Below are 27,821 nucleotides of genomic sequence, written 5' to 3' on the forward strand. Positions count from 1 at the left end.
AGAGGATGCAGGTCAGTGTTTAAAGACACCATCGCCACGCAGACGCTCCGGCCTCCATCTTTGTTTTGGGCGTTTCCCAAAACCTCACCCGTTGGCTGCAAAGCGGTTTGTTCTTCACCAAACTCCCAGGACACACACACACACACACACACACACGCACACACACACACACACATACATACATACATACACACACTGACACCCACCCTGTTGTGTTGCAGGTTGCAGACTCTCACCGCTGGCAGGGCGTGCTGACCAGAGCGCCGCTGTGGTGACGACGCTCAGCGGACACACACTCATCAGGAGACGCACACTCCGAGAAGATGGAGACACACACACATCACCAGGAGACACGGCCGCACGCGACGTCGGTTATTTTTCTGAAGGGTGTATTTTTTTTGAGTAGTTCTGTCTCTGGTCTCTGGTGTTCCTGCAAAGTTCTTCAGACGTCGGCCAGCGTCTGGCGGTCCCAGCAGCTTCGGGTGTTTCTGCTCAAACGAGCTGTGTCTAGATGTTCTCCAGGGGTCTCCTGACCTGACCTCCTGCTTTTTTCCTGTTTGCAAATTAAAACCAAACCAACCCGGAATCCGTGCTGGTCTTCAAGAAGTGAGAACAGAGCGAGATGGAAACCTCTACTGGAGCAGCTCTTCAGCAGATCCATGACTTTCCCGATCAGCCTTCAAAGTTCTCCGTGTTCCCAGCAGACCTCCTTCAGGCTGGAGCTGGGAGGTTCAGTGTGTGTGTGTGTATGTGTGTGTGTGTGTGTGTGTGTGTGTGTGTGTGTGTGTGTGTGTGCCCTCGACGCTCCTCCCCAGGCGGAGGCCCGTCCAGCCGCCCCGGGTCTGAAGGCTTCAGGTTGGAGGCGGAGCCTCGTCCGGCCAATGAAGCGCTGAGACTATTTTTAGCCGCTGCGACTCCTTTTCTTCCCGCCGTCCATCGACCTCCTGTCGGACCTCGGTCCGCTCGCCGCCGTTTCATCCCGGCTCGTCAGACGTCTGCCGCCGGACGGACACGCAGAGGAACGAGGAGAATCTGATTGGCTAATCGTAAAGGGGGGCGAGGCCCAGAGGGGGAGCTGACGGAGGCTCCGCCCCCTGTGATGTCACAGAATTCTGCTCCCCTATTGGTCCCCTTGTGTGTGTACAAGCATCCCCCTCCACAGGAGCTTCCCCAATAAGCTCCGCCCCTTCAGGATCCGCTGCCTGGACTTCCTGTTTGTGGAAGTGTGATGTTCTCCTCAGTTACTGCAGAGCATCTTCAGGCTGTGAAGGCTGTGGTGTCACACAGGGGAAGCCCTCCAGGCTGTGGTCCTGTGCCCCCCCGGCCCCCCCGCACTGTTAAAGGGGAAGCGCGGCCGTCTCCCGGGGGAAGCGGGCGTCAACAGCTAGCCTGATGCGTTAGCGCCGTTCGCCGTGGAAGCTCATCGCAGAAGAACCGCGCCGCTAACCGCGAGCTGGCCGCGGCGCGCCATGGTGGCGAGCCCGTCGGCAGAGGTCAGCGAGCGAGACAGCGAGCCTGTGGGCGGTGGCGGTGGCGGCGGCGGCGGCGACGGTGGCGGTGGCGGTGACGGTGGCGGTGGCGGTGGCAGCGGCGGTGACGGCGGCGAGCCCGCTGGAGAGGGGAGCGGCGAGGGGTTGGGCCCGTCCGTCAGAGAGGACGAGGGCGACTGCGTTTGGGTCGTGGAGCCCGCGGTCGCTCGCCAATACCTGGCGCTGATGAGGGAACACTACCGACGGCAACAGGCCACCATCAACTGCTTCGAAAAGTACCTGATGTTCGGGTTCAACATCATCTTCTGGTTCGTGGGCAGCGCCCTGATGGCCGTCGGCCTGTGGGCTCGCGCCGAGAAGCGCACCATGTCCGACCTGTCGTCCGCCGCCAACCTGGGCCACTTCGACCCGGTGTGGGTCTTCATCCTGGTGGGCGCCGTCATGTTCGTGCTGGGCTTCGCCGGCTGGATCGGAGCGCTGAGAGAGAACACCTTGCTGCTCAACTTCTTCTGCCTGTCCCTCTGCTGCATCTTCTTCCTGCACCTGGGCGTCGGCTTCGTCGTCTACTTCTACACGGGCTGGACCGTCGAGCGGCTGAGCGCGGTCATCAACAACAGCATCGAGGCGTACCGCGACGACATCGACCTGCAAAACTTCATCGACTTCATCCAGAAGCGCTGGACCTGCTGCGGCTCCTCGGGGCCCGACGACTGGGACATCAACATCTACTTCAGGTGCAACGTGTCCAACCCCAGCAGGGAGCGCTGCGGCGTGCCGTCCTCCTGCTGCCTGGACGACCCGGCCCAGACGGTCCTCAACGTCCAGTGCGGCTACAACGTTCGGCGGCTGGACGCCGGCCAGCTGTACCGGCACATCTACACCAGGGGCTGCCTGAAGCAGTTCCACCGCTGGATCTACAGGAACCAGATGTTCGTTTCCTGGTTGTTCTTCGGGATCGGGATTCTGGAGCTCTTTATCATCTGCACGGCGCACAACCTGGTCTGTGACATCAGAGACGTCCAGGCCCAAATCCCAGTATGACGACCAGGAGCCGCCCGCCCGGAGGTCTTCTCAGGGCGTGGACTTCTCATCTTCTACACCAGGATTTCACCCCTCGATGTTCCTTCCATGGATTTGAAGTAAATCACTCACTCTGACCTTCAGGTTTCATCCGTTCATTCTTACGTGTCTCTTTGTGAACCGGACACACTCGTGTTCCTAGTATTTCTGGTCTTTAAATAAGCGACGTGTTTCTCCTGCGTTTGAACGGACACAAAGCTCCTCAGAAGGTGGAGGAAAGCGTCGGCGCCCCGTGACGTCACTTCCGTCCCCTCGGCAGCGACGTCACACGGCGGAGGATGGATGTCCGTGTTCTCCGGGGCCGGGATGCGGCGCTGAAGTTCAGCGTGCTAACGCGCTACATGGCACCCAACTTGCGCGAGAAGATCCAAATGAATGTAATGTTGAAGAACCTGTCGGAGGATGTCGAGATGTCACCCTGCAGGCCACGGGAGGGCCTGCAGGGTGCCGGTCCGGTCCTGACGGCGGTCACGCCCACGGGAAGTGAACCCAGGCGGCAGGCCGTCCTCACGCCATCGGGGCGGCCGAGACCAGGACCCGCACGGGGCTGCGGGGCAGAGCGGCGCCGGCGTCCGGGTTCATCTCCAGGTGGTTAATCTCCAGGTGGTTAATCTCCAGGTGGTTAACCCTGAGGTGGTTAATTCCCAGGTGGATTAACACTGAGATCAGTCTGCAGTCGGCGGCGGCGGGAAAGGTCGCGACCCCTTTGGACTGCTGCCCGGGTCAGGAGGAACCACCTCCGCGGCCGAGGGGGGCGGACGGACGCCATCATGGAAGATGTGGTTTCCAAGGCGACGGGGACTTACGGGGACAATGGGGGGGGGAATTGATGGATTCAGCTGGGGTGAGAGAAGCTCCGCCCAGTTTGTGACAGGTGGACCTCCAGGACCTCCAGGACCTCCTGGACCTCCAGGACCTCAAGTCCTTAAAGGCTGCCTTCCCGGTCGCCTTGGAAACCTGCTTGTCTCGGTCTATGATGGGGTTTTCTTTTGGAAGCCGGAGTCCAAAGAGATGTGTGTGTGTGTGTGTGTGTGTGTGTGTGTGTGTGTGTGTGTGTGTGTGTGTGTCGCTGCTCAAGGCACCCCGTGGCGGTTGAGTCTGAAAGTGTGTGTTTGTGTTTGTCTGAACATACATGTTACAGACCCGGTCACGCCGCCCCTCCCCCTCTTGGTCTCCGGGGCAACAGCGGAGGGCTGCGATTGGCTGACGCGGCAGGGAGCGCCGGCCGCCCGTCGCCATGTGTCAGCGGGACGCGTGCCCGGAACCCGACCCCGTCGCCGGCCGCGATCGGCCGCTCTCCGGCCGTAACGTGACGTGGTTGGACGAGGCCCCCCGGCTGCCCACCTTCTCCACCGCGGCCAAAGTGCGAGTGGTCGTCACCTTCGTCCTTTGGGTGTTTCCACCTTCTGCAACGCGGCCGTCCTCTGGTTCACCTGCAGCCGCAAGCGCAAGTCTCGCATCCGCGTTCTGATCTCCCGCCTGACGGCCATCGACCTCCTGGTGACCTTCGTGGTGATGCCGGTGGACGCCGAGTGGAACATCACGGTCCGGTGGCTCGCCGGCGACCTGGCCTGCCGGCTCCTCATGTTCCTCAAGCTCCAGGCCATGTACTCCTGCGCCTTCGTCACGGCGGTGATCGGCCTGGACCGCCAGTCGGCCATCTTGAACCCCCTGGCCGTCGGCGCGGCACGCGGGAGGAACAGGGCGATGCTGACGGCGGCGTGGACCACGAGCGCCGTGCTCTCCGTCCATCAGGTGAGAAAGGGACCGCCTCCCGACTCCTTACCTTTCCTTCCCCTTCCACGCGGCCCTGGTGAGGCCCTGGTGAGGCCCTGGTGAGACCCTGGTGACGGCTTTAGAGCTTTGACTTGAAGGCAGGGAGAGGATCCGCGTGGATCTGGGATGGAACCGGGGAACCTTTGGTCGTCAGGTTCATTGAAGGCTCTTCGGAAGCCTCTGGTTTGCGGATAACGAATGAATTTGTCAGCAGCCTGCAGAGCGGAGGAGACACGTGGACGTGATAGCACGTCCTGGATGGAACCAGAAGTTTCCCCCTGCAGAAGGTCAGTCTGGTATGTCCAGCAGATCTTGTCAGGAGGTCGCAGCGGCGGGAGTGTATCTCCCGCAGGTCCTCGCCGTGGAGCGAGGGGGTCCAAGGGTTCAGGATGGTCCAGGGCCCCGCAGGCAGGAAGACCCTCTCAAGAGCCCGGCGGTCATGGGGGGGGGGGGGGGGGGGGGGTCCTGCCGAGGAGGGCGGCGGCTCCGCGGGGGCGGAGCTAAGGTCATGTGACGTCAGCCGGGAGAGCTGCGTGTGACAAGCAGGCAAAGCAGAAGGCAGGTTCTCCTCCACCTCCACGTGACCTCTGATCCTTCCTTACGCCGCTGCCGTCTGGCTTGGGTTCCTCCGCCTCCGGCCGGAGGGAGCACAGCAGGTTCTACCGCTTCCTTCTGGACTGAAAAGTCATAACCCGGAACCCAGATTCCAGTCCAGCCTGTCAGGATGCTTTCTACCACACGCCTGAGAACGGCGTCCTGAAGGTCACACCTCCAACAGCTCCAGAACAGTCGGTCGGCCCTCGCTGTCATGGCCGGGCTAAGCCCCGCCCCCCGCCCCGCTCTCAGCTGTGATTGGCTCTCGGCGTATCTGTGGTTGCAGGAAATCTTCGAACCCTCCGAACTGGTTCTCAGCCCTTCTCCGTGACTCCAAGTCGAGACTGAACGTCCGCCCTGTTTCTCCAGGTGGACTCGGGAGAACCTTTGGTGGCCACTCCTGGGGACAAACCCCAACCGTGGGACTTGGACCTTCTGCTCTGTGCTTTCTGAAGCTTCGCTTTCTGCTTGCCCTTGTTGACATTTTGCTGATTCTCCAAGGGGGTCGTTTTATTTGGTCGGTTCCTCATCTGGCTGCTCCTCCAGGTTTGATGTTCTGTTTGTGTTGGTCTCCTCCTCTTTCTCCTTCTCCTCCTCCTCCTCCTCCTTCTCCTCCAAATAAACCACCATGTTGTTTTTCCCCACAACTTCTTGTCAATATGGAGGTTAGCAACATTAGCAGCTAACAGGCCAGAGGCCTGTGACATCATCTGCAGCGACACACTGAGCTCCCATCACAGTAATGACACCTGGGATACCTGCATACACACACACACACGCACACACACACACACACACACACACACACACACACTCACACACACACACACTCTATCTCTCTTGCTCTGGGTGAGTTGCCCCCGGGTCCCGGGTCTGTCGGCTCCCATCACGTCTCAGCCGGTGAGACGAGAGCACATTGCCTGATAAGCGTGTCCTCGCTCCACCTCCACCTCCACCTCAACCAAGTTCACCTCCAGCTCCACGTCCACCTCCAGCTGCTCCCAGGCGTCCTTGCTCAGGAGGCAGATGGAGGTTCCCGATGTTTCCCGTTGCCGCTCCCTGCTGCCCTCTCAGAGCCATGCAGTGGCCAGTCAGGCGGCGGCGGGTTGTATCTCCTGCGTCTCCTCAGATCCACGCCGACGGCGCTCCTGGGTCTGAATGGAGAGGCGGCCGGTGCCGTCACACCCGGAACTACAAGTATGGCGCCTCAACCCCACGGAGGAGCCTCGCGGGTTGTTGCCGATCTTTATTCAAATTTTTTCTCAAGGTCATTTTTGGACTCGTTTACTTTCATTTGAATCTTTTTCAAATGTTGTCTTTTTTTTTCCTGCCCGGCACTTCTTCGCCTCCTCTATTGGCGGCACCAACATGTCCACTGAAGTCCTCACCGATGACCGCTCTCACCGGGGAAGTTCTGCAGCGCTTCATCCAACTCGCTCGCTCCCGTCCCACCCGTGCTTCGCTCCCTAACCCTAACCCTAACCCTAACCCTAACCCTAACCCTAACCACGTCCAGCATCACGTCGGTCGAGCCTCTTTGCTCCTCCAGAACGTTCAGGACAAACTCCTCCTTCGAGATAACTCTTCTCCGTTTCTCCTCAGTACAATGATAGTACAACTTCAAACCTGCTGCCAAGACATGGGATAACCTGACAGGAGACGTGACCATCTGATATGGGATCATCTGACGTTGGATCATCTGATGTGTCACAAGCTGAGGCCTCAGGTCTCCCCAAAAGACCTGCTGGAAACCAAGAAGGCGGTTAATGTCGGGGCATCTGGGTTCGAAGGGAAAGGCGTCGTCAGGGTTGAGGGAACATGTGGTCTCCGGAGGTCCTGAGATCCCGGCCGCCGTCGATCGGCGGGCTGAGTGAACGTCTCCTGACGGACTCGGGGAGGATCAAGAGCTCCGATAAGCGCCGGTGGTTCAGGAAGCGACGGAGATACGAGTTAAGTGGCGCCTAACACGTTGACGCTGACCTTTCCTCAGATGCCGCCCCAGGTTGTCCCCAAACTGTTTCCTCTTTTAGACGACGTTACATCAGTGATCTTCCGGTTGCTGCACGTTCTTGTGGTTCCACCGGCGTTCCTCCTGCGCCCGACACAAGTCGGTGCGTTGGCGTCAGGCCTCTGGTTCTGGTAGATCGCATGGCTTCCCTCCGCGGGTTCTCTCCGGGTTCTCCATTTCCAGGCCACAAACAGCCAGCAGGTTGACAGAGGACTACGGCGGTCCGACCGACTGCTGTGACCCCGTGGAGGTCAGAGGTCAAAGTGCATTTGCCAGCAAAGGCCCTGCGTGATGTCACAGACTCATCCTCCCTTCCAAGCTTCTCCTGTGATCGCAGCGTTCACACACGCGTCGAAGCTTCCGGCTGTTCGTGGAGGTCCAGGACTCCCGCCTGATGGGTCTGATGGGTGGGATTGCAGCGGCGGCGGCGGCGGCGGCGAGGGATTTAAGGCGGGAACAATGGAGCGTCTCCGGATTGTGAGACGGAGACGACGGAGCTTCTCTTATGGCGTGTTTTCCTGGGAAGGAGGATGAAAGGACCTGGACGGAGATAAGAGGACCAGAATAAATCGGACGCTCGGTTCCTCAGACACGGCAAGCTGCAGGAGCTCCGCCAATATGTGAGAGGAGGAGCAGACCGTGGAGACAATAACTGAGTCCTTGATCCGCTCTTCATTATCCACGCTGCCTCCCCTGCAGGCTGGGGTGGTGGTGGTGGTGGTGGTGGTGGGGGGGATGCAGATTCACTCAGTCATTCTCATTGCTGGACAATGTTGGGTCTCCAGCAAACCTGCATGTGTTTGGACTGTGGGGGGAAGCTGGAGGAAGACCACGCAGACACTGGGAGAACACAGAGAAGAACCCTGCAGGAATCCATGCGGGACCTTCAGGCTGCGAGTCAGAAGCGCTGACCGCTGCACCGTCCCGCCACCCCGACAAACCGACGGCCCAAACACACAATCATCCATGACGTAAATCATTTACGCCGAGGACACGGCGTGAGACTCGGTGGCCGGTGCGGGGGCGGGGTTCATCCGGGTGGATCGCCGTCCGGCGCCGCGCAAAGAAGGGCCCGGTGACTCGGCGGCGACATGGAAAATCACTTTAGTCGAAGCGAGAGGAGGCGGCGGCGGGAACGAGGAGGTCAGAGCCCACGTCTTCTCCTACGCCTGACCGGGATTCGATCTGACGTCGCTTTTATTATTCATCGTTTTCAGGCTTCGCCCCGATGGCTCTGAAAAGGAACTCTTTCAGCCCCTCCTCTGGTCCTGGATGGATTCTGGGATTTAAGAAATCCAGCGGGGAGATGGTCCGGATGTTCTGAGGACTTTGAGGAGCAAAGGTCTCTGACAAATATAAGAAAATAGCAGAAGTCAACGTCCCCAGGGGATATTGAGAAAAGCAAGGGAAAACAGGAAAACAACACACAAACAAATAAAGAATATCTGATCAAATAAATCATGAAACTTCATAGTCCTTTAAATGTCCGCTGGAGTTTTAGAAGAAGAAAACACGGGTTGTTCAAAAGGAGGCAGGATGCGCCAAATGCTGCCACCTAGTGGTCGGACTGCGCATGACAGGCACCTGTCTGACGTCACTCTCGACGAGTCCCGAATCACTCGTGTTTTCCTGAATCACACGTGTTTCATCGAATCACTCGTGTTTCCGTCAGTTGCAAAACGTCCCCATAAAACTATGACCACAACCCTTGTCTACTCTGTAAATGTAAATCTGTAAATTTCCTCCTGAAGTGCAGACAATTAAAGATAGATAAGACAAAATAGACTGAAGGTGTTCCTGTTGGCAGCATTATTATGGAAGAGAACATCTCAGGAGCGTCCGGACCTTCTCTTCGTCCTCCTTCTGCTTCTCTTCCTCTTACTCGTCCTCCGCCTCCTCCTTCTCATCTGTCCCTTCTCCTCCTCTTCCTCCTTCTTCTTCTTCTTCTTCTTCTTTTTCTTCTTCTTCTTCTTCTTCTTCTTCTTCTTCTTCTTCTTCTTCCTCTCCTCTTCCTCTCCCTGCAGTGTTGGGTTGCCGCCACTCAGGGAATAAATTCTTGTTAAATATCCTTGTGAGCGGATCGACACGAAACGCCCGCTTGTATCTCAATTTTGTATGAAGATAACGTTTTAACGTTCGAAAAATTGAGTTTTACAGTCGCGTAAAGGTGGGCAAAAAAAACTTTCAAGGGTAATATAACATATATTTAACTTTGTGGTTCACAAGGAATCTCAGACATCAAACTGTATATTTTTTGGTTTTTGGATTTTTCCATAAGTTTGAAGGATTTTTTATATAATTCAAAATCGTTTATAAAGAATGTAATATTTGGGGAACATTTTTGCATTCTGTTCATGTGAATGAAGAACTTGGCCAGGCCTAAAATAACATGGACACATAGTTCATCTCTTTCGTTGCTTAGAAGTAAAGCAAATGTTATGTCATCTCTTGAGAAGGAAATGACTAATGTAATGTAATGTAATATAATGTGGAGTGTGACGTTTCTTTCTTGTTCCAAGTTGTAACAGCAACAAGTCCAGAAAGGTGTGTTAGAGTCGCATTGCAGCGTGAAAAGATGACAAATGCTCCTTGAATCGTCCCACAGTGGGGAAATCTCAACCACGCACAGCAGAAACAAAATGTGTGCCAAAAATAATCACAGAAAACACATTCAAATGAGGAATATAGATCCAATCACAGACACACACTGTACTCTACATTCCATAGAACATGAAATACAAGAAGGACATGAAAGAAGTGCCTTGCGCAGGGAACGGTAATGGAAATAACAGGTGTACAGTAGGAGATGTGGGTAGTAAAAATGAAATGATAACAGGTAAGGTGTCCTGGAGATGTAAGTATAAGTATTTCACGGATGAGAATGGTAATTAGACATGGAGGTAGTGGAGGATTACATGCCTGTAAGCAGCATCTCCACCGTGCTACATTCAGAGGAATGCTGGTGTTGTTGTACCAATGTTAGCAAGATCGCTTTTAAACATGTCATCAGAGGAAAAGGCTGATCATGGCATAATTGTCATTTTTTCCAAGTTGAATTTGATAATTGATTTCACCCTTTTATAATATTAACAATGAAAGTAATCAGCTAAATCCAGGTTAAAATCAAGAAGGGCAACTTGCATGACTATGTCTATGGAGCTGCTTTATATTTCTGGGTGAGTGGACGAGCGACAGTCTGTTTATCATCTAATGTTGTCATTTCACCTTTAACTCAGATAAGCAATCGCACTCAGGAGCTCCCGTCTTTGCCCGGTTTAACTTTTTGACTTGCGTCATTGGTCTTCCAGATCTATCTGTTTGTTCCCACCTGGATCAGTGTCTCATCAACCTCTGGCAGATGCAGATGTGGTGGGTCTTCAGCCTTCAACGCCACCGCCCCCCAGAGATCTCATCTGGTAAGAAGAGAAACAACTGACCTTTCCCTTAATCCCTGTTTAATGAATGGGAAAACACAAAACAGGATTTTCCACTCGAGTGCGACGAGACGAAGGGTTTAGCCTGCTTCTCAATGCAGTTGCATAAAGAGCCCACTGGATGCCAGTACAGACGCCAACGATAAGCAAATATGGCGATTTTAACAAGTTACGCTTGGCTGCATGTGTTTTGGGGTGAAATGTTCCCTATATTATAATTAAAAGATGATTAGTTGAAGCTTCGTCGACTGAATGGATGAACCTCTGGACAGAAACAGTAGGACACACTTTCCGACGAGACACGGACATCAGACGCTTCAGCGGGAAGCAATATCACTAGATCACAATTTCTAAATTGTCTCATGATCCTCATGTTTTCAAAATACTTCCATGGTGTATTTATCGTGCCTGACCTCGGTCTCAATAATCTGAAGGTTTTCTTTATTACGAATGCAGGCCAATGCTTCTGACTTTTTAAAAAATGTTACTCTTTTTAAAAAGAAAAAAAACATTTGAGTTGTGTTTTTATTTTTGACAGTTTCACACAGATTCACGTACTCAGGTCGTGCATTCACTCCTCGCATGGCGTGGTCTGCGGTGCTTCAATGATGTCCCAGTTCCCGAGCAAAAGACGAGTCGTCTGGCGAGCGGCCGAAGCGAGAGATACCACAGGAAGAAGAAAACAGATGGGATAGAAACGCAAGAGGCGTTTCTCACCGCGGTTTTAAAAAGGCACTGAAATCCGTCACAGTTCAGAGAGAAAACCTTAATCATTTAAAACAAGGGGAACATCCACTGCCGCTCTCTGCGGCAGAACAATCTCACCCCATCAGTGGATCCCTGTTTGAATTCCTGTGAAACCAGCAGATCAGCCGCCGTCCCGCCCACTCACATCACACCCCTGCTGGGGCTTCAGGGTCTGAACACCTGTTTCTTTTCAGCCCCACCAACAGTTAAAGAGCCAGTAGGTTCGCTTTGCTTTGTGGAAGTGGCTTTTCTGTGCTTTCTGTGTGTGTGTGTGTGTCTGTGTGTGTGTGTGAGTGTGTGTGTGTGTGTGTGTGAGTGCGCGCCTTATGCGAAAGCGTGCGCGTGGCACATGTCTAAACGCTAATCCATTAAATCTGTCAAGATAATGATCGTCATTTTATACCGAGGACTGTTATTGTAGACAACATCGGGTGACGTTTGTTGCACCTGATTGGGTCGGAGCTGTTTTCTACATATTGTGACATCTCCTCGTGATTTTCTCTCCTGGACATTTTGAAAGAAAGTGGAAGGACTTGGACTATTTTACTTTGTTAAATCAGCCATGGAATTAATGGGTTACTCCACATGAAAATGATTGTTATTGGTGGCCGCAGAGAAGTCTTTGTGCCAACCGACAAAGGACGTAATAGGAAAATTCCTTCAAACTTCTTTTCGTTTCGGCTTTTCCCTTCAGGTGTCGCCACAGCCAATCAGCCTCCTCCATCTAACCCTATCCTCTGTATCTTCCTCTCTCACACCAACTACCTTCATATCCTCTCTCACGACGTCCATAAACCTTCTCTTTGGTCTTCCTCCAGACCTCCTGCCTGGCAGCTCCAATTCCAGCATCCGTCTACCAATATATTCTCTATCCCTCCTCTGTCCATGACCCAACCATCTCAGTCTGGCTTCTCTGACCTTCTCTCCAAAACATCTAACATGTGCTGTTCCTCTGATGGACTCATTCCTGATCCTCTCCATCCTGGTCACTCCCAAAGAGAACCTCAACATCTATATCTCTGCAACCTCTAGTTCTGCCTGCTGTCTTTTGGTCATTGGAACAGTTTCTAGTCCAAACATCATCGCCGGTCTCACCACTGTCTTGTACACCTTTCCTTTCCTTCTGGATGATAGTCTTCTATCTCTTTGTACCCCTGACACTTTTCTCCACCCATTCCAACCTACTTGAATCCGTTACCTCACCTCTTTTCCACACTCTCCTACGCTCTGGACTGTTGACCCCAAGTACCTGAAATCCTCCAGCTTCTTGATCTCCACTCCCTGTAGCCTCACCGTTCCACCCGAGTTCCTCTCATTCACACACATATATTCTGTCTTGCTGAGACTAACTGTCATTCCTCTCCTTTCCAGAGCATACCTCCACCTCTAGATGCTCCTCTACCTGTTGTCTGCTCTCACTACGGATCACAATGTCATGTGTGAACAACGTGCAGGAGAATTATTTCAATCCTTTGTTTAATTTATCAGGCTAGATAATATTTAGACTAATCTCATGTGCTTTTAATTGAAAGGCTAAAACAGTCTGGAGGAGAAGCAGTGTGAATTCCCAAATAAAAAGCGTTTCTTCTGAGGGTCAGGATGTTGTGAGTAGTGATAGAGCAGGTTGACGTGGTGGATGTCCCATAGGGAAATGCCGTTCCTCTGGGCAATCCTTGCATTGGGGTCAGGGATGGGGGTGATGGTCTCCTTTTCCATACAGGGTAGAGAAGGTCATTGTCCCGTCGTGCATGATGGAGCCATAGTTATTCAGATTTACAATATGACCAGCAAACATCTTTAGCTGCTGGAGTTCAAGTTGTACTTTAGGGCTAAAAACGGCTTTTTGATTGGTCTCTGTTTCAGAAAACCTACGAATGGATCAGCAGGCTACCGACATCCATGTTGACTCAAATATTACTGGTACTATGATCTCAAAAGCATGCAGAGCATGAAATGAATGGCTCTCTGACGGTGTCTGGCAGTTTGCTGAATTCATGACAACTTACACAGCATCTGATTTCCTTGTTTTATTGGTTTGAAAGTATCTGAAAGTTACTACAGCTGAGGAACTGGAACCGAGGCTTTTCTTCCGAGGGTCAGGACGTCGTTAGCAGCGATAGAGACGGTTGACCCGGTGGACGTCCCATTGGGACATGCCGTTCCTCTGGCCGATCCTGACGTTGGCGTTGGGGATGGGGGTGATGGTCTCCTTTCCGTACTGGGTGGTGAAGGCCGTTCTCCCGTAGTGCATGACGGAGCCGTAGTCGTAGGGAGTGTTGAGGTTGTTGGTGTTCCCCTTGCGGAAGTTGTGGGACATGGATGGGCTGATGTACTTCCAGTTGATCCTGACGTACTTGTCGCGGTCGCTCCTGGTCTGCTCGTGCTGGAAGCCCAGAGCGTGGAGTATCTCGTGCTGGATGATGCCGAAGTAGACGCAGCCCTGCTTGTTGAGAGAGACAACCTGGCCGCCTCCCACTCTGCCCAGGGACGAGAAGCACCCGCTTCTGCTCTGAAACTTGATGTAGTCGTAGTGGTTGGTACGAGCCACGAAGCGGATGCAGGTCCTTCTGTGGAAGGATTGCATGCCGTTTTCGATCTTCTGCCTCTCGGAGCCGGTGAACTCCCTGCCCAGGGTGTATGGGATGGTCACCAGGCCGTTGGAGGACTTCTTCCACAGGCAGCTGCCGGACCAGCATTTAATGGCGTTTCTGGTCGTGGGAGCCATGATGTCTCCTTCCAGAAGGATCTCATCGGTACCGTTGTTGGCACTCAGGATTCTGGTGCTGATGTCAACAGTGTTGTCCTCTTCTCCTTCTCCTTCTTCTCCTTCTTCACCTTCTTCTACTCCTTCTACTTCTTCTCCTTCTGGGATTTCTTCTCCTTCTGGGACCTCTTCATCCTGGAGAGGATGTGCCTGAGTGAAGCCGAGCAGGAGCAGCAGCAACAGGCTGGCAGAGGGAGTCATCTTCATGGTGGGTCTGTGGAGGTTCTACGCTGCAGAGACTCCCTGAAGACTGATGTCAGACTCAAGTGAGTCCAAGGTTTTTATACTCTCCTCTCCAGGCGTGTCTTCAGCAGGATTATGGGTTGGGGTCCACAAAGCTACTCCTGAGTAAACCTATGCAGGGAGGACTCTACAGACAAACCCACTATTCAAACATGGTTTGTCATCTCTGGACGCCATGACCTATAATCCTGCTGAAGACACGCCTGGAGAGGAGAGTATAAAAACCTTGGACTCACTTGAGTCTGACATCAGTCTTCAGGGAGTCTCTGCAGCGTAGAACCTCCACAGACCCACCATGAAGATGACTCCCTCTGCCAGCCTGTTGCTGCTGCTCCTGCTCGGCTTCACTCAGGCACATCCTCTCCAGGATGAAGAGGTCCCAGAAGGAGAAGAAATCCCAGAAGGAGAAGAAGTAGAAGGAGAAGAAGAAGGTGAAGAAGGAGAAGAGGAAGGAGAGGAAGGAGAAGGAGAAGAGGACAACACTGTTGACATCAGCACCAGAATCCTGAGTGCCAACAACGGTACCGATGAGATCCTTCTGGAAGGAGACATCATGGCTCCCACGACCAGAAACGCCATTAAATGCTGGTCCGGCAGCTGCCTGTGGAAGAAGTCCTCCAACGGCCTGGTGACCATCCCATACACCCTGGGCAGGGAGTTCACCGGCTCCGAGAGGCAGAGGATCGAAAGCGGCATGCAATCCTTCCACAGAAGGACCTGCATCCGCTTCGTGGCTCGTACCAACCACTACGACTACATCAAGTTTCAGAGCAGAAGCGGGTGCTTCTCGTCCCTGGGCAGAGTGGGAGGCGGCCAGGTTGTCTCTCTCAACAAGCAGGGCTGCGTCTACTTCGGCATCATCCAGCACGAGATACTCCACGCTCTGGGCTTCCAGCACGAGCAGACCAGGAGCGACCGCGACAAGTACGTCAGGATCAACTGGAAGTACATCAGCCCATCCATGTCCCACAACTTCCGCAAGGGGAACACCAACAACCTCAACACTCCCTACGACTACGGCTCCGTCATGCACTACGGGAGAACGGCCTTCACCACCCAGTACGGAAAGGAGACCATCACCCCCATCCCCAACGCCAACGTCAGGATCGGCCAGAGGAACGGCATGTCCCAATGGGACGTCCGCCGGGTCAACCGTCTCTATCGCTGCTAACGACGTCCTGATCCTCGGAAGAAAAGCCTCGGTTCCAGTTCCTCAGCTGTAGTAACTTTCAGATACTTTCAAACCAATAAAACAAGGAAATCAGATGCTGTGTAAGTTGTCATGAATTCAGCACACTGCCAGACACCGTCAGAGAGCCATTCATTTCATGCTCTGCATGCTTTTGAGATCATAGTACCAGTAATATTTGAGTCAACATGGATGTCGGTAGCCGGCTGATCCATTCGTAGGTTTTCTGAAACAGAGACCAATCAAAAAGCCGTTTTTAGCCCTAAAGTACAACTTGAACTCCAGCGGCTAAAGATGTTTGCTGGTCAGATTGTAAATCTGACCAGCAGTCATGACCTTTTCATCAAGCAGCATAGCAGGAGCTGGAGCTGGTAGAGGGAGATTGTGGCGACTAGATTTTTTCTATTCAGTTTTGCATGCAACTATATTGTTTTTAGTCTGTTTTCCCATTGGTTAACCTGCGCCTAATTACAGCCTCCATGAAAACGTCTGGTTCTTACTCCTGGGCAAAGCCAATCCAACTGCAGTCATCAAAAAAGAGGTCCACTGATCAGAGACCTACATCATGCCTTTGTAGTTTCATTTTACACATTTACCCGCTCAGAACACTGTCTAGTCACTTATCAAGTAAAACAAGTTTAGCATAGAATTTGACGACAACAGGGGATTAATGACTAGCCTCCCTTATCAAAGGTCAAACTAGAAATCGGACGGATTGTCCCAAAGAGCTCATCCCTCTTCTGGTTGTTAACATCCTTGGGAAGAGGCCTAAGGACTGTCCAAGATGAAAAAAAAACGGACAAAGCTTGTTGTTCTTATCGGTTCTTTTTGTTATTTTTTTCACATTTTAAAGGGGATATCCTGTATCAGGCAAATGTATCTAACAGAGGTGTGTTTATGCCAAAACAAAAGAATGTATGTTCAATCAAAGACTAGAGTGCAGTGGGAGTGTATTCACATTTTGGATATGTTAAAACGGACACATTTCATTCACATTTGTTTTGCTTTCTATTGCGGACATGTGTGAGTTGGCAGGGCTGTCTGGGAGGACAGTTTGTGTTTCTATGTTTTCCTGCTGAGAGGGAACATTGGTCCATCATCAAGGGGACCACCTCCATAGATACACTTGCACATCCTTCTCTAACAAAAGTGTCATGGTGTTACAAAAGGCCCCCGTCACCTGCCTCTTAAAGACAAGGAGCGTTTACCTTCAGACTGATTTACCAGTGTTTTACCCTCAAAGCACTGATAGTGAAGCCCCTACAACCAGGTGGCTTGAGAAGTCATTAAAAACCATCCTCCTGAAAACACTTTTGTTACGCCATCACTTCAAACGACTATAGTTGAGGGTCTCAATGGAATCCAATGTCTTTTAGTTGGAGGATTGAAAGCAAACACGTGTCTTGGAAAACGGTTTCTTTAAAACAGTAACAAATACTTTGATACATTTTTATCAACGGTGAGTTTCCACCTTGCTATCAATCGCTGACCACAAACTCAGAGACTAAATAGTGTAAGACCATGTGCCCATTATAGTGCATGCTGAGGTAAACTGAGGGCGGCCCTGGAGTTGTCCCTGAGGAGTCAGACATGGTTTTATTCAAGCATCTATCAAGATATTCATCAGTCGACTTAGATCCAATACCACGACTGCCAAATCAATCGCTCTTCAAAATGTCAAATTTTGTCCATCGTAACTGTTAGAGTAGAACTGAACATGTGCACTTTTTGCTCATAATTGAGTTTGATGAGCCAGACAATGAAGGCATGAGTAGTAGTTGAGTAGTTGAGTAGTAGTTGAAACTAGACTGAGATGTCAACATCTGTGAGCAACACTATGTATGGTTTCAGTCCTAGAAACAGTGCTACAGATGCAATATCTGCCCTGAGAATGCAAGAAGAGAAGCACAGAGACGGTCAGAGGGAGCTACATGGTGTCATTGTAGACCTAGAAAAAGCAAACGACAGGGTGCAGAGAGAGGAACTATGGCACTGTATGAGGAAGTCTGGAGTGGTAGAGAACTATGTTAAAACTGCAAGCTATGAGACCGTGGTGAGGCATGATGGAGGTGTGACACAGAAGTTCAAGGTAGAGGTAGGACTAGATCAGGGAACATCTCTGAGCCCCTTCTTGCTTGCAGTGGTGATGAACAGGCTGACAGCTGTGGTTAGAAAGGAAATCTCAATGAACCATTAAGTTTGCAGATGACATTGTCATCGGTAATGGGAGCAGGGAACAGGTGGAAGAAAATATCAAGAGATGGAGGTATGCTCTGGAAGTGGAGGATTGAAGGTCAGCTGCAGCGAGACAGAATATGAGCGTGTGAATGCGAGGGACCCAAGTGGAACGGTGAGGCTACAGGGAGTGGAGATAAAGCAGGTGGAGGATTTCCAGTATTTTGGGTCAACAGTCCAGACCAATGGAGAGAGTGGGAAAGAGGTGAAAAAACGGGTTCAAGCAGGTTGGAATGGCTGCAGAAAAGTATCGCGGCTACTATGTGATAGAAGAAAGTCAGCCAGAAGGAAAGGAAAGGTGGACAAGACAGGTTTGAGACCAGCCACCCTGTATGGTTTGGAAACAGTGGCACTGAGGAGAAGACAGGATGCAGCGCTGGGGGTACCAGAGGTGAAGCTGTTGAGGTTCTCTTTGGCAGTGACCAGGATAGAGAGTCTGTCAGAGGGACAGCACATGTTAGACGTTTCGGAAATAAGGTCAGAGACGCCAGACTGAAAAGGATACAGAGAATAGGATTAGATGGAGGAGGATGATTGGCTGTGACAACCCTGGAAGGTAAAAGCTTAAAGCAAAAGAAGACTTTGTGCCCATAAATATGTCTAAGTAAAGATGCAATCACCAGTCATCTTCACTGGATGCACTGTTGAGAGCTCCAGTGACGCAATTGGTTAGCACGCTGTACTTATATGACTATTCAGCAGAGCACTGCCGAGGTTGTGAGTTCAGGCCTTACCCGGAGCACTGGTTATAGGGGCGGTGTGATGCACGAGGTTGTTTGGAACTGAACACTCCTGGTTCGATTCCCTGCTCCTCCTAGTGTGTCCAAGCGTTGTTGAGACACTGAACCCCTAACTGCTCCCCTGGCGCTGGTGGACGGCAACCTGCTGCCGATGGTTCATTCATGATGGGTTCATCCCAGAGAACCAATTTCCCCACGAGGGATTAATCAAATATAATGATCACTATCAATTATAATGCTTCTTAAGAGTACCAACCCTTTGAATATTGGCAGACAGTGTATGTTGCTTTTTGGCTCATCTGCAAAGGGCTTGAAGATACACTGCAGAATGTGAAGCTGATTAAAAGGTGGTGTGAGGACTGTGGCCTCACAGTGTAAGTCAGCGTCACCTTGATCATGTCAAATCCAAGGCTTGCAGCATATCAGCCCTTTGATATCAAAAGGAAGAACATGGGCTTACAAAGAGTATACAGAGTCCAACCAGCCAAAGTATTGGTAAGAAAAGGTAGATCATTCAAGATTCGCCATCTAACGTAACCCAAAGTTGAATCAGCTTAGCGTGGAACCAAGGGTAAGTGGGAGGCACCAGGCCGTACCCACAGGGGAAAAGGGAGTTGTAAAGCAGAGAAAAATCTGAGGATGATCAGGACATTGGTCAGGACAATTGGAAGGAATGGTGGACCATCAAGCAAACATCACAGCTAATGGAGTCTCAGAATGGTTATCAGTCTACGTAAGGTGTTTGCAGAAGCTGTGGCAAACTTGTAGTTTCAAAGTTACGGCATTTTCTTGAGATCATATTTTTGCGACCCAGACCCCTTGCTTAACTAAATAGTGCTATGGGCCATTTGTTGTATTTCCCCAAAAGAGGGATTGGCATTAACTGTGGACTCTGATGGACTGTACCATTATGTGACATATTATTACTGAAAGACCACAAGGAGTATTCAGCCCAATCAATGTCTTCAGCAGGATTATGTAATGGAGTCCGCACAGCTACTCCTAAGTAAACCTACAAAAGTCCCAAGTAAACCTACAAACAGAAGACTCCACTTACTGTATGGTCAATGTATCCTACAAAGCAGATCCAGTTGCAGAAAAGTGTTTCAAGTCTGACCAGAAGTACTATGGTTTGAGAGGAGATATTGGATGGCAAACAAAGGGTTATTAGCTCAACTTGCACATGAAGTGAAGTCTCCGTTGACAAGCTTGTGGACTAGTGTACTGTGCCATTAGTGTGAAGTCATTACTGAACGACCATAGGGAGTATTTAGCCAAGAAATAAAAAGCTCCTATTTCTTCATGGCGTCCAGAGATGACAAACCATGTTTGAATAGTGGGTTTGTCTGTAGAGTCCTCCCTGCATAGGTTTACTCGGGAGTAGCTTTGTGGACCCCAACCCATAATCCTGCTGAAGACACGCCTGGAGAGGAGAGTATAAAAACCTTGGACTCACTTGAGTCTGACATCAGTCTTCAGGGAGTCTCTGCAGCGTAGAACCTCCACAGACCCACCATGAAGATGACTCCCTCTGCCAGCCTGTTGCTGCTGCTCCTGCTCGGCTTCACTCAGGCACATCCTCTCCAGGATGAAGAGGTCCCAGAAGGAGAAGAAATCCCAGAAGGAGAAGAAGTAGAAGGAGAAGAAGAAGGTGAAGAAGAAGAAGAGGAAGGAGAGGAAGGAGAAGGAGAAGAGGACAACACTGTTGACATCAGCACCAGAATCCTGAGTGCCAACAACGGTACCGATGAGATCCTTCTGGAAGGAGACATCATGGCTCCCACGACCAGAAACGCCATTAAATGCTGGTCCGGCAGCTGCCTGTGGAAGAAGTCCTCCAACGGCCTGGTGACCATCCCATACACCCTGGGCAGGGAGTTCACCGGCTCCGAGAGGCAGAGGATCGAAAGCGGCATGAAATCCTTCCACAGAAGGACCTGCATCCGCTTCGTGGCTCGTACCAACCACTACGACTACATCAAGTTTCAGAGCAGAAGCGGGTGCTTCTCGTCCCTGGGCAGAGTGGGAGGCGGCCAGGTTGTCTCTCTCAACAAGCAGGGCTGCGTCTACTTCGGCATCATCCAGCACGAGATACTCCACGCTCTGGGCTTCCAGCACGAGCAGACCAGGAGCGACCGCGACAAGTACGTCAGGATCAACTGGAAGTACATCAGCCCATCCATGTCCCACAACTTCCGCAAGGGGAACACCAACAACCTCAACACTCCCTACGACTACGGCTCCGTCATGCACTACGGGAGAACGGCCTTCACCACCCAGTACGGAAAGGAGACCATCACCCCCATCCCCAACGCCAACGTCAGGATCGGCCAGAGGAACGGCATGTCCCAATGGGACGTCCACCGGGTCAACCGTCTCTATCGCTGCTAACGACGTCCTGATCCTCGGAAGAAAAGCCTCGGTTCCAGTTCCTCAGCTGTAGTAACTTTCAGATACTTTCAAACCAATAAAACAAGGAAATCAGATGCTGTGTAAGTTGTCATGAATTCAGCAAACTGCCAGACACCGTCAGAGAGCCATTCATTTCATGCTCTGCATGCTTTTGAGATCATAGTACCAGTAATATTTGAGTCAACATGGATGTCGGTAGCCGGCTGATCCATCCATCCATCTTTCCTCACTTATCCGGAGTTGGGTCGCAGGGGCAGCAGCCAGAGCAGTCTGGCCAAGACCTCCTTCGCCACATGGTCCAGCTCCTCTGGGGGGAACACAAGGGGTTCCCCGGACAGCCTGGAGTCACAGTCTGTCCAGCGTGTCCTGTGTCTTCCCTGCGGTCTCCTCCCAGATGGACATGCCTGAAATACCTTCCCCGGTAGGTGTCCAGGAGGCATCGTGACCAGATGCCCGAGCCACCTCATCCTACTCCTTTCTATGCAGAGGAGCAGCGGCTCTACTTCAAGCTCCCCCCCAGATGACCAAACTTCTCACCCTATCTCTAAGGGAGAGTCTGGCCACCCTGCGGAGCAAACTCCTTTTGACCGCTTGTATCTGCGATCTGGTTCTTTCGGTCACTTCCCACAGCTTGTGACCATAGGTGTGGGTGGGAATGTAAATCGACCGGTAAATTAAGAGCTTCGCCTTTTGGCTCAGCTACCTCTTCACCACGACAGACTGGTACAGAGTCCGCATCGCTACAGATGCCGCACTGATTCCCCTGTCGATCTCCCGCTTTATCCTTCCCTCACTCATGAGCGCGACCCAGAGATACTTGAAGTCCTCCAGTTGGGGTGGGACCTCCCCAACCCAGAGTGGGCATCCCAGCCATTTCTGATGGAGCACCACGGTCTCGGATTTGGAGGTGCAGATCCTCATCCCGGTTTCTTCACACTCGGCTGCGAACCGTTACAGTGAGAGCTGGAGATCATGGCCTGATGAAGCCAACAGATCCACATCATCTGCAAAAAGCAGAGACTCGATCCTGCGGCCGCCCAACCGCATCCCTGCGATACCCTGGCTCTACCTAGAAATTCTTTCCAGAAAAGTTAAGAACAAAATAGGTGACAAAGAGCAGCCCTGGTGGAGTCCAACTCTCACCCCAAACAAGTCCGCCTTACAACCGGCAATGTGGACCAAGCTCCAACACCAATCATACAGGGTCTGAACACTCCATATGACAGGGTTTGGTACCCCATACTCCCAGAGCACCCCTTACAGGATTGCCCGCAAGACACGGTCGAATGCCTTCTCCAGATCCACAAAACACATGTAGACTGGTTGGGCAAACTCCCCTACCCCTTTGAGGACCCTGCCAAGGGTATAGAGATGGTCCGCTGTATCCGAGGTTCAACGACCCGATAGACCCGCTTCTCCAGCATCGCTAAATAGAGCTTGCAAGGGACCCCCCTGTAGTTGGAGCACACCCTCCGATCCCCCTTTTTAAAAAGGGAGATCACCACCCCGGTCTGCCAGTCCAGTGGCACTGTCCACGACATCCACGCAACGTAGCAGAGGCGTGTCAGCCAGCACAGCCCTACAGCATCCAGAGCTTTGTGGAACCCAGGCGGACCTCATTCACCCTCCAGGGCCCCGCTACTGAAGCGCCTTTTGAGCGGTAGGCCGCCGTCCACCTCAGCAACTTCAGCCCTGGAAATAGGTGTGTCCACTCCAGAGTACCCCGGCCCTGCTTCCTCATTGGAAGGCGTTTCAACTGGGTTGAGGAGGTCTCGGAAGTATTCCTGCCACCGATCTGCTGCATCTCCAGTTGAGGTCAGCAGCACCACGCTCCCACTGTACAAAGTATTCATGGAGCACTTCTGCCATGACCCGCCCCCGCTGAATTTTGATTGGTTGGTGTGTGTGTGTGTGTGTGTGTGTGTGCGTGTGTGTGTGTGCGTGTGTGTGTGCGTGTGTGTGTGTGTGTGTGTGTGTGTGTGTGACACAAGCGCTGATATATTAAAGACACACAGGCAGACACAGACACACATCAGAGCATGAGATTTCACTTATTTCACACATAAGTCGCTCCAGAGTATAAGTCGCACCCCCGGCCAAACTGAAAAAAACTGCAATTTATAATCCGAAAAATACGGTATTCACACAGTGATCGTTTTTCCTGGACAACATAAATAAACGGTCTGGTAAATATCGTCTATGGTCCTCCATTAATTAGAACTCACCATTAAATCTATTTACATTTTCAAATAAAATGGTTTCAGCCTCCTAATCAAGCGGTCGGTTTATTTGCTTAGCTGATCCACTAGTTTTTCCAATAGTATTAAAGAATAGAATTAAAGGGCTTTTTGTATAATATTTAAACAACCAAAATATGTCACCTGGTGATGTGGCTTCCAAAAGAAAAAAAACAACCTTTCAATACATTTAGTTTATCAATGTGATTCACCTCTTCAATCAGGGTCTGGGTCGCCTGGCCGAAGATGAATCCTCACAACGCTGCCAACCCGGCTTGATATTGTTCGGTGCCATTGAACGACACAGCACTGACCGCTGGGTGAAAGTGCTACCATCACGGTGGCAACTTGAGTTTGCTGTGGTAGTCGAGTCACTGTCTACCCCTTTTTTTAATAAATGTATACACAGTCGCTGTTTGTTTTTGAAGACGTTTAAAGAAGTCATGAGTGCACCAACACAATGTAGCCTGGAGTTTGATCAACAAAGTCTATTTTTGTGTTTTTTATCTGATTATCATGAGTCAGCCACCTCCCACTCATTGGGCTTCATTTGCATAAAGTACATTTCAGCCATGACTCTACAAATTCTGTGTTCTTAGAAGAGCAACAATTTGACAAGATACTACCCATCGTGCAGCCTTCAGTGCTCACCCTCGAAAAATCCCTGACATGCAAAAATATAATATCTGGGGTTTAGACGATGTGTTTCTTTTCTGTGCCAAGTGAGCCATGTTTTCAAATAGGAAATAGTTCTTCTCGTGGGTTCATGTACAGTAGACTCTTCCTCTACATCGGTGCTTCTCAATTCGCGCCCCCCACCCACTCTCAGCCGCGACCTTAGATAATATAATTTGTCTATAAAATTGTTATAAGTACACCTCTTCATAAAATGATCTCCTTATTAACATTAAAGAAAACAAAAATGAAAGAAATCTAGTTCAACTCACAACAAAGACTAACTTTATGAACATTGTTTTTAGTCCGTAACAGACACAGTAAACACAGCGGTCTTTCCTCGTCTCCCTGGTTAGTCCCAGTGAAGCCGAGCGCTACATGCGCTTCGTCATATTTCCTGGTCTTAGCTTTCCGGTAACTTTCTTTTGTCTCATTATCTTCGTCTCTCTTCGCTTTTCTTTTCATCCCCGTTAAAAAATGTCCATGTTGTCCCTTGAGGGTTTGTTTACCGCCCTTCATATCAGCTGCTCGGTGCAAAATAAAAGCCGACACCGTAGAGCTAACACTCCCTGCACACACTCTGACAATGAGAGGCACTGCCAACTACTGTAGTGGAAGTGCAATTACACTTTATTCTGGCACGGCAAAAAAAGCATGTTTCCCAGGGTCACATGCGCCCCCCCGGGGCTGCACCCCACAAAAGGGTGCGCCTTCAGAGCAGAAGGACTGCTCTACATGAAGATGTGCTCTTGGAGAGAGGTGAAGAAAAAGCAACTTTCCCCTATTTATCATGTGTTACCAAATGTTGAGGTCACTACAAGTGCTTGATGGGCCTTTTGATTCGTCACACGTTCTTGCTCTGGTATGAGCTTTGGATTAATAACTACATTGTTATGAGATCTTTGTTTAGGTTCTGTAATATTTGTTGCGCAAACATTTCAGCAACATCTGCAGATGTCCTACAAGTTTCGTGTCACTGGAGCTGGTTGAGAATCATTTGCCTTTCAGAGAATTAGATTAGATTACCTGACCTTTATTCATCCCACAGTGGGGAAATTTCAGTGTTACAGCAGCCGCAAGGGGCAGTTCAGTTACTGTATTTTCACAACTATAAGGCACACATAAAAGTCTTAGATTTCTTCAAAATGTGCGGCGCGCCCTACAGTGCAGTGCGCCCTGTGTGTGGTGTTGTTGTAAGGCAGATGTAGTAGCGGACACCATGAGAAGGTTAAAGGGGAAAGTGTGGGCGTGGATTGTATATAAAACCCGCGCCCTATAATCAGGTGCGCCTTATGTGTGTGTTAAATACCGTAATGGCACACATAACTGAGACTGGACCTTTTAGTACGGTGAAAATATGGTAGTATGAATTTACATGAACGTCAGAATCATTAACAACCAAAAAACCCTCTTCAGTCACTTCATGGTGGTCTTTCTCTGTTTACAGTGGTCAAATGGAGGAGTGATTGCAAAAGTGATTTCAACTTGACTGGTCTGAAAGCAGCTCTAACATAACACGTTTACTTTTGATGTCCCATCATGTGTTCATTAATCTTGCTGTACTGCTGTTCTTGGCGTAACCTTGTGTTTTGTACGTTTTTTATGGCAAACCTTTCAATCTTAGTTGTCTGCTTACCAACATTCAAAATTATCTGCAAGTATATCTAAATTCACGATCTCATTAAGTGGCTTTACACTGATTTGCTTATATGAATCTGCAGAGATATCACCATTTGCCAGATGGAAATATTTTTCATGTGTTGCTCACCCCTCCTCAACCTGCCAGTCTATCGTCATGGAAGGGCTTGTGCATCCCAGTGTTCCTAGGAGTAAAGTTGCCGGAGGCTGTATGTCCCCAGAAGGGTCACCCAAAGCAAACAGGTCCCAAGTGAGGACACAGACAAAGTGTGGCTCAGAAGACCTCAAATTGATGAAAAAAATTGACCCAGTTTTCTGTCGCCCAGATATGGGTCAGCAGGCCCCTTCGTGGAACCAGGACCTCGGGTGGGGCCCGATGGCGAGCACCTGGTGGCCAGGCCTGCACCAATGGGACTCGGCTGGGCACAGCCCTAAAGGTCAACGTGGGTCCCCCTCCCTTGAGACTCACCACCTATAGGAGGGGCCAAGGGTACATTGTGAGCCGGATGGTAGCGAGAGTGGGGGTCCGTGGTTATTCAACACTTGGCTGCAGAAGCTGTCTCTTGGGACATGGAATGTCACCTCTCCGATGGGAAAGGAACCTGAGCTGGTGTGCAAGGATGAGAAGTTCCAGCTAGATATATTCGGACTCACCTGAATGCACTGCTTGGGCTCTGGAGCAATTCTCCTTCAGAGGGGTTGGACTCTTATCTGGAGTTGCCTCCAGTGAGAGGCGGCAGGCAGGTGTGGGCAGACTGCCTCCTGACCCGGTGCCATTATGTTGGGGCTCAACCTCGTGGACAAGAGGGTAGCCTCCCAACACCTTCAAGGGGTGGGGATGGATTCTGAGTGTTGTTTGTGACTATGCACCCAACAGCAGTTCATCTGGTGGCGAGCTGGCTCCGATGGTGGAGGAGACCATGGAGAACGACTTCCGGTGGACATCGAGGAGATTCTGGAACACCATCTGGTGGCTCAGGAGGGGGAAGCAGTACACCACCAACACTATATCGTGGGGATAGTGCACTGCTGACCTCAGCCCCAAATGTTGTAGATTGGTGGAAGGAATACTTCTAGACCCTCTCAATCTCAATGACACGCCTTCCAGTGAGGTAGCAGTCGGGGGACTTTGGGGTGGGCCTCTCTATTTCTGGGGCTGAATTGACCAAGGTTGACAAAGAACGTTTTCGGTGTCAGGACCCCGGGGTTGAATGAGGTCCGCCCAGGGTTCCTTAAGGCTCTGGAAGTTGTGTGGCAGTCATGGCCAACAGGCCTTTGCAACACGACGATTGGAGGATCCACGGAGTGGTTGAATGTTGGATTCAGATGGAGCAGTGTGCTTTTTTTCCTGTTCGTGGAACAGTGGTCTTCAAGGGTGTATGGGAGTCCTGTGGGGTGTGCTCAAGGAGTATGGGGTACTGAATCCTGTGAAATGGGGTGTTTGGTCCTTGTATGATTGATGTCTGCATTGGAAGCTGTCAGTCGGATTATTTTACGGTGAGGGTTGGACTCTGCCAGGGCCGCCCTTTTTCACTGATTCTCTTCATTACTTCTTCTTCTTCTTTCGGCTTTTCCCTTCAGGTGTCGCCACAGCGAGTCGACCTTCTGCATCTAACCCTATTCTCTGGATCCTCCTCTCTCACACCAACTACCTTCATATCTTCTCTCACCACATCCATAAATCTTCTCTTTGGTCTTCCTCCAGACCTCTTGCCTGGCAGTTCCAATTCCAGCATCCGTCTACCAATATATTCTCTATCCTTCCTCTGTCCATGACCCAACCATCTCAGTCTGGCTTCTCTGACCTTCTCTCCAAAACATCTAACATGTGCTGTTCCTCTGATAGACTCATTCCTGATCCTCTCCATCCTGGTCACTCCCAAAGAGAACCTCAACATCTTCATCTCTGCAACCTCCACCTTCCTTCTCTGCATCATGTCCACCAACTCTCTACCTTTTCCTGTCATAGTCCCAATATTCAGAGTCCCTCCTCTCAGTCCCAGACTCTTTCCTTTCCTCCTCTCTCTCTGCTTCCGAACACGCACTCCTCCTCTTCTTCTTCTTCTTGTTCTTTGACCCACAGTAGCCCAATTTCCATTAGTACCCTGTAGGTCATCGGTACCAATGGCGGTCATCGTTAACCCGGTCCACGACCGATCCGGTATGATCTGGTTATGGTTGACTCGCATGTTTGGTTTTGGCAAGAGTTTTACGCCGGATGCCCTTCCTGATGCAACCCTCTGCATTTATCCGGGCTTTGGACGGCTCAGGGAGACACTGCTCCGTCCACCCCCAAGGCAGGCTTGGAGAGACACGGGCCAGTGCTGCCCTGAGGCTGCAATTGATTCTGTTCATTACTGTGATGTAATAACAGTAACAGTGTTATGTTACTATTACTGTTACTTTTATTCTCAATGAGTTTTCTCAGTAGGGTGTCCTTACACTCCCTTAGAGATATGGGGTGGGTGAGGAGTTCGGCCATCCATCAGGATCTCAAGAGTAGAGTTGCTGCTCCTCCACATTGAGAAGAGTCAGATGAGATGGCTCGCTTGTGGTCAG

The 27,821-nt window shown here is 51.0% G+C and overlaps 4 protein-coding genes and 2 pseudogenes across 20 annotated transcripts in view; 5 read left to right on the forward strand and 1 right to left on the reverse strand.

Annotated features, from left to right (window-relative positions):
• LOC147218114 (uncharacterized) overlaps nucleotides 1–586 on the forward strand; it is a 3,946-nt gene extending 3,360 nt beyond the window's left edge. The window contains exons 8-9 of the mRNA XM_086175094.1: nucleotides 1–11; nucleotides 222–586. The exon at nucleotides 1–11 is cut by the window's left edge and continues 40 nt beyond it. Of these exons, the coding sequence (XP_086031220.1) occupies nucleotides 1–11; nucleotides 222–275 (65 nt within the window). The 3' untranslated portion in view covers nucleotides 276–586. The remainder of the gene's footprint in view (nucleotides 12–221) is intronic.
• A 1,068-nt stretch (nucleotides 587–1,654) lies between these two features.
• Nucleotides 1,655–2,531, forward strand: LOC147218115 (tetraspanin-17 pseudogene; annotated as a pseudogene).
• Nucleotides 2,532–3,807: 1,276 nt separating this feature from the next.
• On the forward strand, nucleotides 3,808–6,618 carry LOC147218116 (gonadotropin-releasing hormone II receptor pseudogene; annotated as a pseudogene).
• A 6,618-nt stretch (nucleotides 6,619–13,236) lies between these two features.
• Nucleotides 13,237–14,100, reverse strand: LOC147218117 (high choriolytic enzyme 1-like). Of its 5 annotated transcripts, none has more exons than XM_086174696.1 (2): nucleotides 13,984–14,100; nucleotides 13,237–13,932 (listed from the first exon to the last, which is right to left on the reverse strand). In XM_086174696.1, exons 1-2 carry the CDS (start codon nucleotides 14,098–14,100, stop codon nucleotides 13,237–13,239), a joined length of 813 nt encoding a protein of 270 aa, XP_086030822.1. The 5 variants fall into 5 exon arrangements, with proteins under 5 accessions (XP_086030822.1, XP_086030821.1, XP_086030823.1 ...); XM_086174695.1 differs by having other exon boundaries at nucleotides 13,975–14,100; XM_086174697.1 differs by having other exon boundaries at nucleotides 13,237–13,964; nucleotides 14,037–14,094.
• Nucleotides 14,101–14,431: 331 nt separating this feature from the next.
• On the forward strand, nucleotides 14,432–15,307 carry LOC147218118 (high choriolytic enzyme 1-like). Of its 7 annotated transcripts, none has more exons than XM_086174688.1 (2): nucleotides 14,432–14,548; nucleotides 14,612–15,307. In XM_086174688.1, exons 1-2 carry the CDS (start codon nucleotides 14,432–14,434, stop codon nucleotides 15,305–15,307), a joined length of 813 nt encoding a protein of 270 aa, XP_086030814.1. The 7 variants fall into 7 exon arrangements, with proteins under 7 accessions (XP_086030814.1, XP_086030817.1, XP_086030815.1 ...); XM_086174691.1 differs by having other exon boundaries at nucleotides 14,432–14,543; nucleotides 14,637–15,307; XM_086174689.1 differs by having other exon boundaries at nucleotides 14,432–14,512; nucleotides 14,585–15,307.
• A 4,508-nt stretch (nucleotides 15,308–19,815) lies between these two features.
• LOC147218119 (high choriolytic enzyme 1-like) lies at nucleotides 19,816–20,691 on the forward strand. Of its 7 annotated transcripts, none has more exons than XM_086174701.1 (2): nucleotides 19,816–19,932; nucleotides 19,996–20,691. In XM_086174701.1, exons 1-2 carry the CDS (start codon nucleotides 19,816–19,818, stop codon nucleotides 20,689–20,691), a joined length of 813 nt encoding a protein of 270 aa, XP_086030827.1. The 7 variants fall into 7 exon arrangements, with proteins under 7 accessions (XP_086030827.1, XP_086030830.1, XP_086030828.1 ...); XM_086174704.1 differs by having other exon boundaries at nucleotides 19,816–19,927; nucleotides 20,021–20,691; XM_086174702.1 differs by having other exon boundaries at nucleotides 19,816–19,896; nucleotides 19,969–20,691.
• Nucleotides 20,692–27,821: the final 7,130 nt, after the last annotated feature.

This window comes from Fistularia commersonii, chromosome 27 (genome assembly GCF_037954325.1).
Source record: "Fistularia commersonii isolate RoL2024-O1a breed Wild chromosome 27, RoL_Fcom_v1.0, whole genome shotgun sequence".
Taxonomy (NCBI): Eukaryota; Metazoa; Chordata; class Actinopteri; order Syngnathiformes; family Fistulariidae; genus Fistularia; species Fistularia commersonii.

Excerpts from the sequence above, each read along its gene's own strand:
- LOC147218118 (XM_086174687.1), top strand. The coding sequence starts at position 14,432 with ATGAAGATGACTCCCTCTGCCAGCCTGTTGCTGCTGCTCCTGCTCGGC.
- LOC147218117 (XM_086174694.1), bottom strand. The coding sequence starts at position 14,100 with ATGAAGATGACTCCCTCTGCCAGCCTGTTGCTGCTGCTCCTGCTCGGC.
- LOC147218119 (XM_086174700.1), top strand. The coding sequence starts at position 19,816 with ATGAAGATGACTCCCTCTGCCAGCCTGTTGCTGCTGCTCCTGCTCGGC.